Source organism: Lissotriton helveticus, chromosome 6 (genome assembly GCF_964261635.1).
Source record: "Lissotriton helveticus chromosome 6, aLisHel1.1, whole genome shotgun sequence".
NCBI classification, from domain to species: Eukaryota; Metazoa; Chordata; class Amphibia; order Caudata; family Salamandridae; genus Lissotriton; species Lissotriton helveticus.
In genome coordinates, this window is record NC_136067.1 from 1,700,128,725 (window position 1) to 1,700,147,707 (window position 18,983).

General features: G+C 46.4%; 1 protein-coding gene across 13 annotated transcripts in view; it reads left to right on the forward strand.

Annotated features, from left to right (window-relative positions):
• The window catches only part of LOC144763708 (uncharacterized), a 2,434,724-nt gene that overhangs the window by 327,978 nt on the left and 2,087,763 nt on the right, over positions 1–18,983 (forward strand). For all 13 annotated transcript variants that reach the window (XM_078649561.1, XM_078649562.1, XM_078649564.1 and 10 more), the window contains one exon: positions 15,901–15,960. In XM_078649561.1, the coding sequence (XP_078505687.1) occupies positions 15,901–15,960 (60 nt within the window). The remainder of the gene's footprint in view (positions 1–15,900; positions 15,961–18,983) is intronic.

Sequence of the window (18,983 nt, forward strand, 5' to 3'; positions counted from 1 at the left end):
GCCGACAGTCGCCAGATCTCAGAGAATGCTACTGTTGTTACAGAAGAAACCATAGTACCAACCATTGTCGCCTAAAAACATATCACAAGCAGAGAGGAATAACACCGGGCCAGCCCCCACAGAATACCCATCCCCAAAACCAAGCCAAGAGAAACTCAAATGCATCGTATAATCGGCCTTAGGGGAATCTAGCAACATCCACCCCGCTGCAGCAGGCGCAGTAGACAGGGAGCCCAGCACAGCAAGGGCCAGGGCCTCCGCCATGGCAGGAAGAAGTGACTGTCTGGGGAGGCAATGTCCTTGCACAATCGCAGCACGCAAACACATAGTAAGCCCAAAACCACCCCCCAACCTGATGTATCTCCTTCATACCATTTCCAGATACATTTCAGTACCTTCATTTGCGAACGAACAACTTTAGGACTGTAGTGCATTATATTGATTGGGTATCCACGCTAGAGTTCACCATTCAGGTGTCCGCCTGGGCCTCTCTCAGCTGTTGATCCCCCAAAGTGGGGTTGACTGGCCACCCCCCCAGGGGTGGAAGACAGTCTGACAATGGGGCAGGGCAGCCCCCGAATGGTGCATAAAAACCGACACCCAGTTCCATCCTTGGACAAGCTATGTAGGTCTCAACAGTCCCATGGTTTCCATCACATGGAGGCCCCTTTACAACTCCAAAACGAGGCAGATAGTCTATTGTCAGAAGCCAGGTTTCCCACACACCTAGGACAAAGATGTCCTCAAAACTCTGAAGCAAGCAACCACATGACACCCAGTCCGTAAAGAAAATCTATTAAAGCCATTAACATTATCTGTATCTGGCCGTTCACGACAAGTCCCAAACACACACCCGACTCTCGTTGAAAGCCCAGCAAATAATCACAATCCCAGTCACTCCTTTGCAGAGCCACAGACGGGCAACAAACAACTCCCTTGCTCCCTCCGGTATATTACGTTAGAAGCAGCATTGCCCAAAAGCACAGGTAAATGCCCAACAGAACCTGCACAAAGAAGCCCAAAAGGAGCCAAACTTTCTTGAAAAAGGGTGTAACTAATCACCCAAAGCCATTAGGGAGAAATTCATTACACGACACGTGCAGAGACCAGAGGGACATGCACGTGACAACGGAAAGATTGCCATAACCCACAAAGACCCTGAAAATCATTACACATACACTTCCCTTCCCATTGCATGACACACATGCAGGTAAGAAACACACACGCACACACAAACACACACACACACACACATTTAAAGGAAGCAGCCTGCAAAGTAAAGTACTCTCCCCTAACATAATGAGGAGGGGGACCAAACTATACACAAGATAACCCTTAGGTGAAATTCCCTAAAGTACTGCCACCTCCTTCCAGTGCCCCTCTAAAAAGTTTTACGCATTGTGAAGTTACAGAATATACCCCTGAAAGGGGGCACAGGAATTTCCCAAAAACGGTATAACAATATGTGTTTTTCCAAGCTAACCTACAACTCACACCTTTTATCCAACAGGTTTACCATTGAGCCGAATGTGCACCATCGTTACAGTGGCCTGTCACCCCTTCAGCCGAAGCTCCCAAAAGGAGTTCAACGAGGCACAATTGCTCAAGAACATACACTGCAAGCTGTCTTTACAGACACTTTTTTACAAACAGACTCATTTTTGCACTGCACCAAGCCAGGACACTCCTAGGCACCCAGACGATAGACATCTCCCCTGGAGACCATCCCAAGGCCTACAAATGTTCCCAAAGTTATGTATTCATGTATATTTGTAACACTTTCTGTCTACCATAGGTGCTCTCGTGCCCCTCTGAAGCAATAAATCTGCCTGCTTTCTTGGAGCCTAGCTCGACACTGTTGCAGTGCTTGCGTAGGGACCTTTCCAACCTCACACTTACACTAAAACGAACGCTAGCATTTCTCACGCACTATACAGCCCACTCCTACACAACACATGATATCAGCACGTGACCACTGTGGGCACCCAAACCACGAACAGGTTGTGTTGCGACCCTTGACCCTCGAGTAGGTCGCTTCCCCACCGCTACAGCGCCTCCTCAGCCTGCCAGCCAGCCGCCTCCTCAGCCTGCCAGCCTTCTCCTGCACCCCCCGTGTGCCAGCAGCCCCATACCCCGCGCCACCGCTTTTCCCGCCGCTGACCCCCTCCGTTTTTTCCCGCCACTGACCCCCCCTGCGGCCCCACCCCCCCTTGGCCATTGGCAGCCTCGCCTCCCAGCTGACCCCTCCTCCCCCTCCCACTTATGGAGACCGCGCAGCGACCGCGCAGCGGGCACGCCGCTGGCACGCCGAAGGCACGCCAAAGGTAAGCCAGTCTGCGCCCGTCCGCGCCTGGACTGCGCCCAGCACCAGGCCCCTGGCCCCTGAAGATGCCAGCCAACACGATGGACGTACGACGCCGCCACCCTCAACGCACTCAAACCCGACCGGAACCCCGCCTGCTACCGAACCACACCGAAACGCACCCACGGACCCTTCACCTGCCAAGCCTGCAAGTTCACCTGCCTCCGGACCATCACCGCACCCGAAAGGCCAGGCACCAGCAACAACCACCTCAAGTGCATCCTGCTCAACACCCGCTCTGTCCACAGACACGCCGTCGAACTCTGGAACCTGCTCGACTCAACATCTCCAGACGTCGCCTTCTCACGGAAACATGGATGAACGCCTCCTCAGCACCCGACATCGCCATAGCCATCCCGGACGGATGCAAGATCACCCGGAAGGACCGCGTCAACCAGACCGGAGGAGGCATCGCCATCGTCCACAGGAACACCATCCGCATCACGACCAACTCCGACGACACCCTCACCGCCGCCGAGCACCTCCACTTCCAGATACACACTGACCCCAAGACCACCCTCAGAGGCAATCTCATCTACAGACCCCCGGGACCACGCACACAATTCAGCGAAGCCATCGCATACTTCATCAGCCCGCACGCCCTCACCTCCTCTGACTACATCCTCCTAGGGGACCTCAACTTCCAGCTGGAGAACAACAACGACAGCAACATCACTACCCTGCTGGACAACCTCGCCAACCTCGGACTCAAGCAACTGGTGAACACCCCCACCCACTACGCCGGCCACGCGCTTGACCCCGTCTTCTCCTCCAGCAAGCACATCGCCTTCAGCCACTCCACCGGACTTCACTGGACCGATCACAGCTGCGTCCACTTCAGCATCAAGAGAACCACGACCCACCACCACCCGCAACAAGTTCCCCGCAGGAGCTGGAGCAAGATCACCGCCGACCAGCTCACCACCTCCCTCAGCCAGAACCCTCCCACCAACACGACGGACCCCAACGAAGCAGCCCGCATCTTCACACAGTGGCTCATCAACTGCGCCGACGACCTCGCACCACTGAAGAACCCTCCCAGCAGACACTGCAGCAAAAAAGCCTCGTGGTTCACCAACAAACTCAAAACATCCAAGAAAAAATGCCGCACCCTCGAAAAAGCCTGGCGCCACGACCAGACCACAGAAAACATGACCGCCCTCAAGAATGCCACCCGCACACACCACCAGCTGATCCGCACCACCAAAAGGACATCATTCAAAGAACGCCTGGACAACAACACCCACAACAGCAAGGAACTCTTCAGCATCATCAAAGAGCTCTCCAACCCCAGCGCCGGAAACAACGACATCACACCCTGGCAAGACCTCTGCGACTCACTCGCCTCCTTCTTCCACCGCAAGATCACCGACATACACAACAGCTTCGATGCACCAACCACGCACCCAACCACCGAAACAACGCCCCCCACCACCACCCTCTGCAACTGGACCCCGGTCAGCACCGAAGACACCACCCGCACGATGAACACCATCCACTCCGGATCCCCTACCGACCCCTGCCCCCACCACGTCTTCAACAAGGCCGGCTCCATCATCGCACCCCAACTCCGGAACATCATCAACATCTCCTTCAACACCGCCACCTTCCCGGAGAGCTGGAAGCATGCCGAGCTCAGCGCCCTCCTAAAGAAACCGACTTCGGACCCCACCAACCTCAAGAACTTCCGCCCCATCTCGCTCCTCCCTTTTCCTGCCAAAGTCATCGAGAAGACCGTCAACATACAGCTCACCGCCTTCCTCGAGACGAACGGATCCCTCGACCCCTCACAGTCCGGTTTCCGAGCCAACCACAGCACTGAGACCGCCCTCATCGCAGCCACCGACGACACCAGATCCCTGCTTGACAACGGGGAAACAGCTGCCCTCATCCTCCTGGACCTCTCTGCAGCATTCGACACAGTCTGCCACCGCACTCTAATACAGCGCCTCAGCACCATCGGAATCCAAGGGAAAGCACTGGAGTGGATCACCTCGTTCCTCGCCGGAAGAACCCAGAGAGTCCGCCTCCCCCCGTTCCGTTCCACGGCCACCGAAGTCATCTGCGGCGTACCTCAAGGATCCTCGCTCAGCCCCACCCTCTTCAACGTCTACATGAGCCCCCTCGCAGCCATCGCATGCCAACACAAGCTTAACATCATCTCATACGCCGACGACACCCAGCTGATCCTCTCCCTCACCAATGACCCGGCCAACGCCAGAGCCAGCCTACACGAGGGAATGAAGGACGTCGCTGAATGGATGAAGAACAGCCGCCTGAAGCTGATCTCAGACAAGACGGAAGTCCTCATCCTGGGATCATCCCTCTCCGCCTGAGACGACTCCTGGTGGCCCCCTGCCCTGGGCACCACCCCCAAGCCAACGGACCACGCACGAAACCTGGGCTTCGTCCTGGACTCCGCCCTCGCAATGACCAGACAAGTCAACGCCGTATCGTCATCCTGCTTCAACACCCTGCGCATGCTCCGTAGGATCTTCTGATGGATCCCTACCGAAACCAGGAAGACGGTCACCCAGGCACTCGTCACCAGCCGAATGGACTACGGGAACACCCTCTACGCGGGAACCACTGCCAAACTACAGAAAAGACTTCAATGAATACAGAACGCCTCCGCACGACTCGTCCTGGACATCCCCCGCCACAACCACATCTCCGCCCACCTGAGAGACCTGCACTGGCTCCCCGTCAGCAAGAGGATCACGTTCAGACTCCTCACCCACGCACACAAAGCTCTCCACGACCTGGGCCCCAAATACCTCAACAACTGCCTCACTTTCTACACGCCCACACGCCAGCTGCGATCGACCAGCCTCGCCCTCGCCACCGTACCACGCATCCGCAGAGCCACCGCCGGAGGAAGATCCTTCTCCTACCTGGCGGCCAAGATATGGAACTCCCTCTCCATCCACCTACGGCTGACCCAGGACCATCTCTCCCTCAGGAAGCAACTCAAGACCTGGCTTTTCGAGCAGTAACGGACCCCCCCTCAGCGCCTTGAGACCCTTCCGGGTGAGTAGCGCGCTTTACAAATTGTTCTGAATTGTTCTGATTGCATATGTTTGCTGATACCCCACGCCGTAGGTGCAGACAGGCTTTACTTATCCCATGAGATAGCCCCCAGAGAAAGCAAAATGTCTCATCCACCTGTATGTAGGATTAGGGTCAAGATACAACCCAATAGAGTAGTACCCCATACAGCAGTAGTAAACATCACCCTGTGTGACCTTTTTCACAGAACCTAGCGACATTCAAACCAAACTAGATAGGATGCACCGAAGGGGCCCTTTAGGGGAGGACACTGTTTGGCCTGAAGACTTCGTAAATAAGAGGTATCAAAACCACTGCACCAGTGCACAAATATGTCAGCTCACGGCTCCATCTGTGTTCCCAGGGTAGCCATTAACATATGTGGGGCAGCGGTTCTCAATGACAAATGATATAGAATTGCAGTGCAGGACCATTCACCTCGATGAAGCTAGGGGAAATGAATCCCATCGGAATGGGAGGGGGTCAAACACCAGCACAGATACCCCATGCCAGGAAATCTGGTATATGGAAATAAATAGGTACACATGGTTGGAAGGGAAGGAAGAACCCCTAATTGTACGGAAACTTACACTGTAGTATTCTTTGCGTTTCAGAGGCAAAGAAACAATACAGCTTGGTACCAATGAACACTGTGAAGCAATACTACACATACCAGACCTTTAATGGGGCACCTCAACGCTGATGGATTACTACGTGTAATGCAGAGCTCCTCCCCGGATGGCGGGGCCTCTGCATCCTCGTGACCATACACACTCCAACCTGGTCATTCCTGGAGAGGATCTGTCAGAGTTGTTCTAAAATCTGCAACAGAAAAAAACAACTCTGTTGTATCAGGCATGAAGAAGAAAAACTGACTGTTTTGGCTGGGCTCAGTACAAGGACATTCTGGAAGAATTCTGACTGTTTACAGACACTCCTGTGAATGCAGGAGTGTCCATAACTTTTTTCACCGTACAAACAAAGGCAAACGCCCATTGGTTACAGATAACTAGGTGGGAACTACTGAAGATGGTTAATGACACTGAGCTCCGCCTAAATGCTATCAGGGAAGAACTAAGACCCATCTGCCTCGTGGTGATGCAACATTGGTATGGGTTGGATTTGATGACCGTGATGAAGGGTGGGGTGTGTGCCAAGATTGGTGCTTCCTGTTGCATATTTATTCCTGGAAATGTACTTGAAAATGGAACTCTCGCTTTTGCCCTCCAAGCACTGCATTGTCTACAAACTGACATGAAAAAGGAGGGAGGTGCCCCAGAGCAGGTCTGGTTTCATAGTATTTTTTCCTGGCTCCCCCTGTGGATGACCAAACTATGCATTTCATTGCTTCCGGTTCTCATTTTTGTACTGCTATTGTGTGGTTTCCTACAAGTGGCGGTGTCCTGCCGTAAAAACGCAGTCAGTTCTCAAATTAGGTAGTATGCAAATAGACCCAATAGAAACACACCCAGCCTCGAAGGTGACTTTCATGACATATGAGAAAAATGATGCACTTGAATATTCAACTAGAAAAGGAATGTTAATATTGGTGAATGCGATATCAATGTACGCCATAATATATGTACACATAATAATGTCAATACTGGTAAATATGATGTTGATGTACGCCATGACAAATGTTCGCTTAAGAATATTAATGTCAGGAAACTCAATATCACTGACTGCCATGTTATATGTACATGTAATAAACAACTTGTACCATTGCTGTCTAATCCTCCTGACATGACCTCCGCATCAACCCAGAGTCAGAGATACATGGTCAGATAGGCCCTGCAACCCAAATCCAAGCCTACCAATTGATAGGTCACAGATGGGGTTACACTTAGCCTAAAGACAAACACATGAACAGAGAAAACCCAGATTGATCCCACAGATAAGCAGCTACACCACAAAAATACTGAGGAGATTGGCCCCAACAAACACTTTGACCAGAGTTCCCAAAATACCAGAAAGTCAGATGCCACATGTAGTTAGGAACACTCAGCAAATCAGAACACAGCGTGCACATTATAGGCAGTGATCATTCACTCCCCATTCCAGACATCTGAGCATGTACACACTGGCCACTTTGGGTCTCCGCAAAGTCGAGAGCCACGTGTGCCCCCTTATCAGATGGTTGAATTTATGGTTCATGACTCGGACCGGATTTATGTGCTCTTCAAGAATGTGTAATCAAGTTTATTGTATTTCAAGAACTGAATATAATGCCGATCAAAACCTCTCTACATTGTGACAGTCTTCAGACATGTCTCTGTTGCTTCTCTCCTGGCCACTGCATTTAATTAAGAAAACTTTCTATTGTTTCGACCCCACGTCACTTTTAATTTTTCACTCCATTTTGTAGGTGCACTTTATTTAAAATTTTGAAAGTGTCCACATGAGGCACTTTTAAAAGAAAAACATCTACACTATTAATGTGAAAACCGACAAAGGTAAGCTTTTCAGCAGTCCAGTTAAATGCTACATGAGGCATTTTAACTTTAAATTTTTCAAGCACCTATGTGAAAGCTGACTGCATTGTCCATACTCTGTATTTGGTTATTAATGACCCAGCAACAGACCTCCCATGCAGATTCCAGTATTTCTCCATACAAAACAAAAAATGATTGGTATTCATATTTATTTGGAGGATTTTGCAAATAGTACTTCTCTGTGCTTTACCGTAAATGGCATACAGTGAAAAGAAATAAAAAACACTTCTCTCTTATCCAGCCCCACATCACTAATATTAATCATCTATAAGCATTCTAAAATTCTAGAATGTTACTTTGTTATATGACATCTGTAGGGTTTTTGAGATCTATTTGACATCATTCACAGGAAGCCCCCTTCAAAGTTTATAAGTATCAGTGTGCTAATCACTGCACAATAAAAAGTGCATTGCAGAGACAAAAAACATGGCGTATTTTCTGTAATGTCACCGAGGTTAAAGGTTGGATGATGCCACTTCCTGTGATGTTTTTGAGGTCTAAGGTAATGCAAGTTCACTTCCTGTTATGTAATCAGGGGTCATGTGACCTGCAATGTCAGTTCCGCTACCCCTGGCATTTTGGTGAATTGACTTGCATGTCTGTTGGATTTACATATAACACCATGGGGCACACGTGAAAAGCAGAGTACAACATTGCCAGACAATTCTTGCGTCTTCACTGTCTGTGTGCTGATGAACCCTGCTTTGTTCTACCAGACTAATGTCTCTAGGCTTACAGTGGGTACAGTGAAAGCCTCAAATGGATTTTAGTGTTCGATGAGGGAGAACAGTAGGATTACCATACTACATTCCCAACAAACACTCCCAGCCCTGAGGGCCCAAGTTGAGTGTAGCCGAAGACTTTTGCTATTTTGAAAAAGCCCAAAGTCTGTAGCGTTGAACATAGGATCTTTAACCCCATTGGTTAGGGTGCGCCCAGGAGTCTTTCCCACACACAAGCTGTGCCAGGCATAAATGTGGCATCTTTAAGCAACCATTTCAGAACACGCCTGGACCTGAGGAAGAACAGAAGAGGAATGGACCTACTGTCTCTGACCTAAGAAGAGCTCTGATGGACAGGACCTGCTCTCTCTTGTACCCAGGACAAAGACATGGACTCCAAGGATCATAAGACTGACCTCCTGTTCAAGGAACAGGGATTCAACAACCTACAAAAGGCATTTTCTTCAACTGCGCAGCTGATCAGTGGCAAATGGACCTGGACTGGACCCTGCTTTTGGCCTTTGCTTGATACCCTGGGAGGCTTTAGGTGCCTCCCAGGAGGTCCAATGGTGACGTTAGAAGTGTACTCCTGTGGTGGGCAGGGGCATAAAGGACTAACACCTAGATTCATCATCGGCATGTTTTGCGAGTCTGTAATAGCGATTATTAAGGAATCGCTATTATAGACTCGCAAAACGGGATTCAAGTAGAAATCGCAATATTTATTGCGATTCCTACAGCTTCCTTATTTGCGATTAGCTAATTGCTAATCACAAATAAGGAATAACTCCCCATTCATTCCTATGGGCCTAAAGGCCCATAGGAATGAATGGGAAGACATATCAATGTGCGATTCGCTATTAGCGAATCGCATGTTGATTTTGCGATTTCAAGGGTGCAGGGGTGTCCAAAGGACACCCTGTTGCACCCCTGAAATGATATTGGATGCTGGTGTTACGCACACACATGTCCCAAGGACATGTGTGTGTGTAACATACAACTTAGAAAAATGCACTTAAGAGCATTTTTCTACGTTTCCGCTATTTACCACGAGGTTTGACTTCGCGGTAAATAGCGGCCCACAATTGCGAATTCGCAATTTTTAAATGTTTCATGAATTGCATTTAAGGAATCTCAAATAGAGATTCCTTAAATGCTATTCCGCGCAAATTTGCGAATTCTATAATTGCGATTTTTGCATTTGGGATGATGAATCCCAAATGCAAAAATTGCGCTCGCAAAGGGCCAGATTCTCAGAATCTGGCCCTTTGCGAGCCGATTTCGGCTTTATGAATCTACCTGATTGGGCCTGAAATAGAGTTTGATGGACAGGTTACTCTTTAACAAATGTGTCAGATATCCTGTCCGGCGTATTAAAAGTGCCATTGGACATAATGCACTTGTAATACGGCGGATGGGATATCCTCCACGTTTATGACAATAGCCTGTCTGCTGAACTCTAAATCTGGCCCCAAGTAGAAAGGTAAAATCTTTGACCATGATGATCCTGGTTGGTGAATTCAACCTGCGCTCCGTTGCCATCAGCCTGTAATTGCACCCAGGTCCTAGTCTACAGCGACCATCGATTGCGACCATCGCTCATTATTGTCACTTAGTGCTTCTTGGTGCTATGCCTACTTAAAATTGTAAAAAATCATATCTCTGCTTCCCCCTATTGGATTTTTGTCATTTTATTGCCTTCTTATTTATTATATTTTACTCTATGTTTCTAATTGGGCTTGTGATTTTATTGTTTTGCGTTTTAACTTTATTACTGTTTTGGTAATGCATACATACTTTACACATTTCCCAAATTTAACCTTGTCTGCTGTGTGTCATAGCTACCAGGGGTTGAACTCAAGTTAAATTGGTACTTTGAGGGTTCACCCTTACAAGGGTTGTGATTATTCCTTGAGGTGTGTAGTCACCTACCCCAAATAATAATCCAATCTCTTACATTGGTGTTCACCCCTGGGATTCAGGTCTTGTGTTTTGCAGAATCACTCGATAATTTTAAGTTAAAATCAAAAAACCCTTTGGCATCAAAGTCAATGTTTTATTTTCACATTAACTTCTGACTTTTAATTAGTAATTTATTTATTTTTCCTAAATTTCATTCCTACCCTCCAATTTTGCACCTCTGATTTTTGAAAGAATGAAAGTCGATGTGAGCAGAATTGACAGCCTCAGCGTGCCAGATTTGAGGAGGATGTACAATGAGAGAGGGCTTGGGCTAGTGAAGGAGTCAGAGCTTTAGAGGAAGTACGCCCCATAGGAGCAAGTGGATGAGCAGCAGGAGGTGGATGAAATGGGGGATGTTGAGGAAGATGACTCTGCAGAGGCTTCAGTGCCAGAAGATGACATTCCCAAGGAAGCAGCATCACCTCCGTTGTCCAGAGCAGGGGGCAATGTGTTGTTCCGAAGTTTGGCCCAATCAGCGATGGAGGATAGACAAAGAGGACTCTCAAGTTGCAGCTGGCTACCTGGGCTACGGCTGCTAAGGAGAAGGAGGTAGCTGCAAACCTGGCAATGAAGGGGTAATCCTTTGCTGTGGAGGAGAAGACAATTCTGTCTAACGGGAGGAGTCAGACAGAGCTGAGCCTGAAGACCAAGAGAACGTCTGAGTCCAGTGATGATGGCAGCAGTGACATAGAAGTGCCTAGTGGAGGTTAAGAGTCTTTATCCCCAAAGACCTGGTGCCAAGCAATGTTGTGGGGATGACTTAGACAAGGGCTGGGTATGAGAAGACTCTATTCACAGAGTCGCAGAGCAAGCTTGGAGGGGCCAGGCTGCGGAAGCACATGCCCATTCCGGGGAGGGATACCTTTTTGTCCCTTGTAGTTGCTGACCTTTTGACATATGGCCTATAAAAGAAGTTCTAATTACTAAACTTGGTTCAACCCCAGAGATGTATCGCTTGTAGTTCAGGGATAGACATACTAGTCATGGGTTGATTTTGTATATTTTCTTTAGTAAGGCACAGGATGGTTGGGTGAAGGGCAGCAAAGTAAATAATTATGATGGGCTGTACAGTTTGGTTTTGAAGCAGCGCATATTACGTAATTGTTTTTAATTGCTAGCACATGATAGATACCAAGGTCACTATGCCAAAGGGTCAAAGAAGGTATGTGGGAGTGACCACAGAAAGGGTGGTTCAGGTTCCCCTCCAAAGAAGGAAGGAGAGGGCAGAATAATACAAAGACGTTACCCAAAGGACCTCAAAAAGATTTGGAGGTACAGGATTCCCATTCCCCTTAAAGGCAGCAGAAGAAAGGTTTTGATGGGCAGAAGCCTGGGGCACCCTTTCACCCACCCAAGCATTATGACTGTCTCCAGTCAGGACATGCGAAGGAGGACTCTTGATGTCCCAGGAAGACACCCCCTGGTGGGGTCTCAAGAGAGGTTGCCAATGTAACCCTGTGGGGAATTTATTCCCATGAGGACAGGGTGCAGCATGCCCTGGTATCTCTTAGTTGTGAGGCGGACAGAAATGGTAAGCAGGTGAACCCTGAGGGTAGCAGACATCACTTCCAGGATGTCAGAGTGAATGGGGCCCCTTTCACTGCTCTGAGAGATAGCTGTACCAGCCAGACCATGGTGGTATCAAAGCTGTTTTTTTCAGAACAGTATCTGCATGGACAAGTCTGTAGGGTAGTGCAGGCAGGACCTTTTCCACCCTATGGCCCTGGTATCCCTAGAATGGGAGGGGGTACTTGCTCAGAGGGAGGGTGCTGTTAGTCACAAGGAACCAATTGACTGCATCCAGGGCAATGAGCTCCCACTGGTGAGAAAATAGCTGGGAGAGGCAGTTTCCCAGGGCACCCCAAAAATTCTTATTTCTAGGGTACTGTCCCTAAATGAAGGGTACATTGGCCCATATGAAGAGTAAGGGGTAGGAGGTCGGTGCCTTCCAAAGTAGGAGGACCAGTGGGTCAGGGGTTACCTGCTCTGGGAGTAGTGCACCTCAACACTGACTATAGCGAGGCCACAATTATCTGGGCGTGCTGCCTCTGCTGCCACACAGACAAAGGACAGGAGACCTGCACTAGGCAGACCCTTGCATAACATAGACAGAGTGTGTCATCCTTGAGGGGACTACTATGTCCATCCTGGACTGCCAGACAACTGGTCAGTCTCATGCTACAGACCCTGAACTGAAAGCCAGTTGCAGGGTGTCCAATCTAATGAAGGCAGATGAAAGAGTGTAAGGAGGGTGTTATCAGCTGAGGGTGCAGCCCCCACTCTCAGAAACCTAAGAGGCCGGCAGACCTCAGGAGCCAGTGGGAGATAGCTTGCCTGCCCTACAGCAGAAAGTGAGGCCTACATATGGCTCCAGATTGGAGAATCCACCTGGCAGTGGATATCTTCATGCCTCGTCCCTGCCACTCACATCTGCCAGTGTTCTTTATTGTTTGTTAGCCTTTTGGGCAGATCTTGCCCTGGATTGAGGGCAGAAATTTGAAATAGGGGATAAAACTGGACACATAACTTTGTTATGGTGGTGCTGTATGTAAACTGGGATGCATCTATGGGCAAGCTAGGTTTAGTTACCTCCTAGGTTGTGTCAGCATCAGCTGAGTAGTAGGATTACCCAGTGGCAAAGTTAGTGGTTGAGAAACATGGTGAAAGAGAAATACAGGTAGGTTCAGAGGTGTATAGTACAGACAAGTGCCACTGTACAGGCGGCGAATTATCAGCGTTCAATTGCCTGAGCAGGGAAGCCTATCAAGGGATTGATGAGTCTTCCCTAGCTCTTGACTGGGGGTGTCTTTTTAGAAAGTTACCTTATCCCTGCCTGAAGTTCCTGGTGGCTGAATTGCATTTGCTCTCAAACTTCTCCAAGCCAGGAATTAGCATTTCTTTAGGTGTGAAGCAGGTGTGAGCTGTTTCCCACAGGCAAAGAATAGGCTGACTTGAATGAATAGAGATGATACCTCTGATCCTCACCGAATATCCAGGGTGGGGGCTGTGACTATACTTGTTGACATTACAGTGTAAAATTGTGCTTGAGTATCAAATCCTGCTTGACAGATATGTTGGGTTTACTTTTAAGACTTTGGGGCACACTTGAAAGCTGGCAAGACAATTTTTGTGTATACACTCTCTGGTTGCTGATCAACCCTGCTTGTTCTACCAGACTATCTGGGTTTATTGTGGGTACAGTGGCTGCCTCAAACTGGATATTAGTTTTTGATGTTGAAAGACACTAGGATTACCCTAGTACAATCCCCACACACACTCCTAGCCTTCAGAACCCAAGTTGTGGGTGGCTAAAGTCTTTTTCCATCTTGAAAATGCCCAAGGTGGGTAGGGTTGGCCCTAGGAACTTTTACCCCATTAGTTAGCGAATGCCCAGGAGTCATTCCCACACACTAGCGTGTGTCAGGCATAAATGTAGCATCTTCAGCCACCCACTTCAGAACACATCTGGACATGAGGAAGAACAGAAGAGGACTGGACTTGCTGTCTGTGACATGAGAAGACCCCCATCAGGATTTGACCTGCTCTCTCTTGTATCCAGAACAAAGACGTTAACTTGTAAGGTCATGAGGCTGACCTCCCATTCAAGCTAAAGTGACACTACAAGTTAACAGAGACCTTTTCTGCAACTGCCCAGCTGATCAGTGTCAACTGGACCTGTACTGAACTCTGCTGTTGGCTTCTGCCTGACACCATGAGGGTCTTTAAGTGCCTTGCCTGAGGCCCTGGTGCATTAGATCTGTACTCCTGTATTGGATTAGGACTTAAAGGGCTACGTCAGAAGGTAAATTCTTTGACCAGGATGAATCTAGTTGGTGTATCCAACCCGCACCCCATTGCAGTCAGCTTCAAATTAAGCCCAGGTCCTGGTCTACTGCGACCATTGACTATCATTGGCACTTTGTGCATCTTAGTGGTATTCCTACTTAAAACTTTAAAGATTCATATCTCTGGTTCTCTGTATTGGATTTTTGTCACTCTCGTGCCACTTTGTTTATTACATTTTACTCTACTTTTCCATTTTAGCGTGGAATTGTTATTGTTTTGCATTTTAACTTTATTACTGTTTTGGTACTGCATAAACACTTAACACATTGCCCTAAGTAAAGCCTGTCTGCTATGTGCCATAGCTACTAAGATGTTGAGTAAGTTAATTTGGTGACCTTGAGGGTTCACCCCGAAAAGGGTTATGATTATTCCTTACAGTCGGCAGTCACCCTCCCCAAATAATAATTTTATTTCTTACAAGTGGCATGCCTTTGTTAGTGTAGGATGAGTGCTGAGTGTTGGGTGAATTTTGTGCCTACATGAGTGAACGTGAGAGGTGTGCACATGTGAGTCCTGAGTGAGTAGTGTGCCTCTGTGAGTGCAGTAGGACAGGTGTGTCCGCATGCATGCAAGAGGAAGGGTATGTTTTCATGAGTGAGAGAGATCCCAGCCCACATGTGAAAAGATACTAGCAGTGATCATACACTTGTAAATTAGGCTCCACCGCCTGAGTTCAAGGGGTGGGAACATGTAAGTCTATACATTCTAGTATGTTTACATGCCAAATGGGATAATTTACTATAAAGCGTAAAATTACATTTACATGTGTAGATTTACTCACATGTAAGTTTACCTTTGTGAATAGGCCCTAAAGACAAAATATAGAGACTGGTGGTTTTGTGCAGACAGGATGAAGTGCACCTATACCTGTAGTGCAAAAGGATGAAGCTGATTGAAGTAGTTAAGGAACAGTTTACTAATAAGAATGTCCATTTGTGGAACGGAAAGAACCCCCACGGTAGAATATTTCTGGTAGAAGAAAGGAACTGAAGAAGGAAAGTAAGAAAAACATATGTTGGTTAAGCTGAAAAAAGGGGGAACACAGAGAGGTGACAGTGGAGATTGGAAGTTATCGTCCATGTGCAGGCAGACTTTCAAGGAGGTCAAGGTGTAAGATAGAATGGCAGAACAGAAAAGGGATGTGGAGATCTGAGTGAAACTAGTATTCCCATAAATGGTAAAGACATGTTTTGGATCGTATTGGAAAAAGGGAAAGGAGAGAAGAGTTCAAGCCAAAGCATGGGAGAGGGAGTTTGATTTGCTGTTTGTCTTTCTGATAATTCCCTGGTTTTATCATTTGTTAAGGTAATGTGAGACACAAGTGTTTATATTCTTTTGCTTGAATCAGACATTCTAGTGAAAAGTGCTGTCAATTCCCCAGTTACATATTTTACAGTCGAAATTTTTAAATCACTTTTTGTGTCTTCTACTTTGAGATGTTAATGATGTATTTATTCTATCTCTTCAGATTCAGTCAATGCCGCTAGTTTCCTGAAAAAATTCATACTCTACCTCGACAGTCTTACAGGTATTATTACCATTTAATGAAAAATATTTAATCATTACAGCTGTTGTTTCCAAAGGTTTATTGAACGCTTTTCACTAATTCAACTCTTATGCTTGGCTAGTAGGAAGAGCCATGTACTGTGCAAGAAGTTAATTTGAAAGCAGTGGGGCCTGTTAACCTGCCCCCTTAATTATACTTCATCATCTAAATGAAAAAGGAGCATCCTACCCAGCATGCAAGGGGTGAGCCCTGATAAAGAAAACAAGCATTGCCAAAGCCAATAGGTCTCACTTTTGCGAGAGTTAGAGCTATTGGCATTGTAAATAGACAATGTCTTATACCCTTGTCTTATGGAGTGGACGGGATGTATTTGGTGTGGAGTGGAATTAGGTGGATTGGATTGAAATTGTTGTGGAATTCTGTGGCATGGAATTGTGTGGTGTGGAGTGGAGTGGACTCGTGCAGTGAAATTGTGTGTCATGGTGTGCAGTGGAATTATGTGTATAGTAATTATGTGGTATTGTGTACTGGAATTATGTGGGCTGGGATTGTATGACTTAGAGTGTACTTATATGGACTTTTTTTGTGTTATGCAGTGGTTTGTAGTGGAGTTTAATTATGTGGTGTGCTGTTGAATTTTGTGGCATGATGTGGGATTCTGTGGTGTGGATTGGATGTATGTGGTGTGGAATTATGTCGGTTGGATTGGAATTGTGTGGTGTGGAGTGGATTTGTGCAGTGGAATTATGTAGCATGGTGTGCAGTGGAATTACGTGGATAGGAATTATGTGATATTGAGTGTACTGGAATTATATGGAATGGCATTGTGTGGCTTAGAGAGTAATTTTATGGAATGGATTTTTGTGCTACGGAGAGTGTGTAGTGGAGTTTAATTATATGGTGTGCTGTTGAATTTTGTGGCATTTATGTGGAATTCTGTGGTGTGGATTGGCTGTATGTGGTGCATTGTGTAATTGGGTTGTTGAGTTGAATGATGTGGTTTGGTATCAAATTATGTAGTGTGAAATGGAAATGTGTGGAGTTAAATTGTGTGGCGTGAAACTGTGACAGAATGGTTTTATGTGGGGTGTATTTATGTGGTATTGAGTAGAGTGTAATTACGTGGAGTTGAATCATGTTGCGTTGAGTGGTATTATGTGGAGCGTAATTATGTTGGGTGGTGTTGAGTTGTGTGGCAGTGTATTGTATGGTGGTGTGTGCACACTAATCAAGTACATAACATTCCTAGACAACTAAGGACTTTATAGAAAATCAAGTCCTATACATGAAGAAGTGATAGCCACATAAGCTCAGTGTACCAGTCAAAAGACAGTTAAAATTGTATCATTTTATTCATATAAAAGTTAAAAATTGTGAAATAAACATACATAAAAATGATTGTGCATGGCATGATGTCCAGTGATGTATTAATTACCTAGCACAAGCATAAAACAATCAATTACTTAAAGACAAGAATAAAAACAGTTCCATTGAAAACAATCACAAGTGTCTGAGATGTAATAAAGTTCAAAAATCTTCTACGCGCGTTTCGGCATGCAAGCCTTCTTCAGGAAGAGCTACGATAAATTCTGTACAATAAAAAACACATGTACAATTCACATGTTAAACAGGGATATTGGCTGTGCACACTAAACATATAGGTATGCTGCACAGAATGGGAGGCTTTGGCTCAACCTACAGAAAAATAGATATTAAGCAATCACTGAGAATTATAAAAATAATATTAAGATCTGGCTGTTCCCTAAAACAAACAGGTTAGCTGTCCCATGTTAGAAAGACTGAACCCCGGCACTCTAAATGATATAGATACAATTCGTGAATAGATGTAAGCTAGCAAAGAAACCAACATATGATAATGAGAGAACTTCCAAACCAGGGATTTGCAATTGATTTTCGGACACGCTTTCAGGGGAGACTCTTCTTTCTATCAGTCAGTCTACCTCACTGGTAGGGGGGAAGGGATAAGTGTTGCTGCTTCTTAGAATGCTTTCCCCTCGTTTGCTTCGTTACAAATTGGTTCTCCTAGTTAGCCTTGAAAAGAGAACCCCATGTTTCAGGAAACATTACAAATCTTCATCGCTTTACTCATATGTACAGTCTAAAATAATAACAGGCTTTAAACAAATGCATGTATAGGGAACACATCGTAATCCAACTTGCTTCTTCAAACACCTTCCGGAAGGGTTCCGAGTCATGGCTTCCCACAAAAAAACACCACTAATCTCTTGACACATTGCTGCCAGAGAGAAATCAAAAATGTAGATAAGAAAAATACTGCTACATATTCCTTTAATTTCACAACTTCCAGCCCGTATGCGGCTATATTAAAGTCTGTATAAAATAAACAAACAATAGTTCAAAATTCCCGTTTTATCAGCACAAATTCCTTTGAAGTTATAAAGTGTATAAAGTTAGCCGTTGCTGCCCCTTGCTGTGTCTTGCCGAATAAGCAAAGCCTGCTCTATAAAACAGCAAGAATTGGCATAGCCAATAAGTCTCGCTTTTGGGGCCTTATAGGTATTTAGTTATGCAGCACAATATACCTAGCAGAGTTAGTTTTGCCCTTTCATTTCAGCCAAGTATCTGTTAACAGGCTCACTCGAGCATGGCAACAGCTTCTGAGAGGTGATTGCGTTTGAAAGTTCTTTGAGACTTGCCTTGATGCTGTCGCACGTGCTCTATTAAATTGTGAAGTTTTAGATGGGCAAAGAGGATATTTTAGAAACTTCCTTACATTTATTTGAGACAGCAGCCATAGAAATGCTTGTTTCAGGGCGTTGTGTTTTATTCCTTCTGCAGTAATGTTTACAAACATAGATAATAGAGTAGCATGCTGATTTATATGATTACTTGTAGTAAAATAACCAAGAATTATGTGACCTTGAATGACGTGCTTTGTAATTTTAAGTTTTCACTATACAATTTGATGGCGTGTAATATAATGAACGTGTGCAGCTTTGCTGGGCCTATTTGAGGTAGCTGATAAAAAAAGTAGGTAACACTGAACTGTGCAAACTTCACAG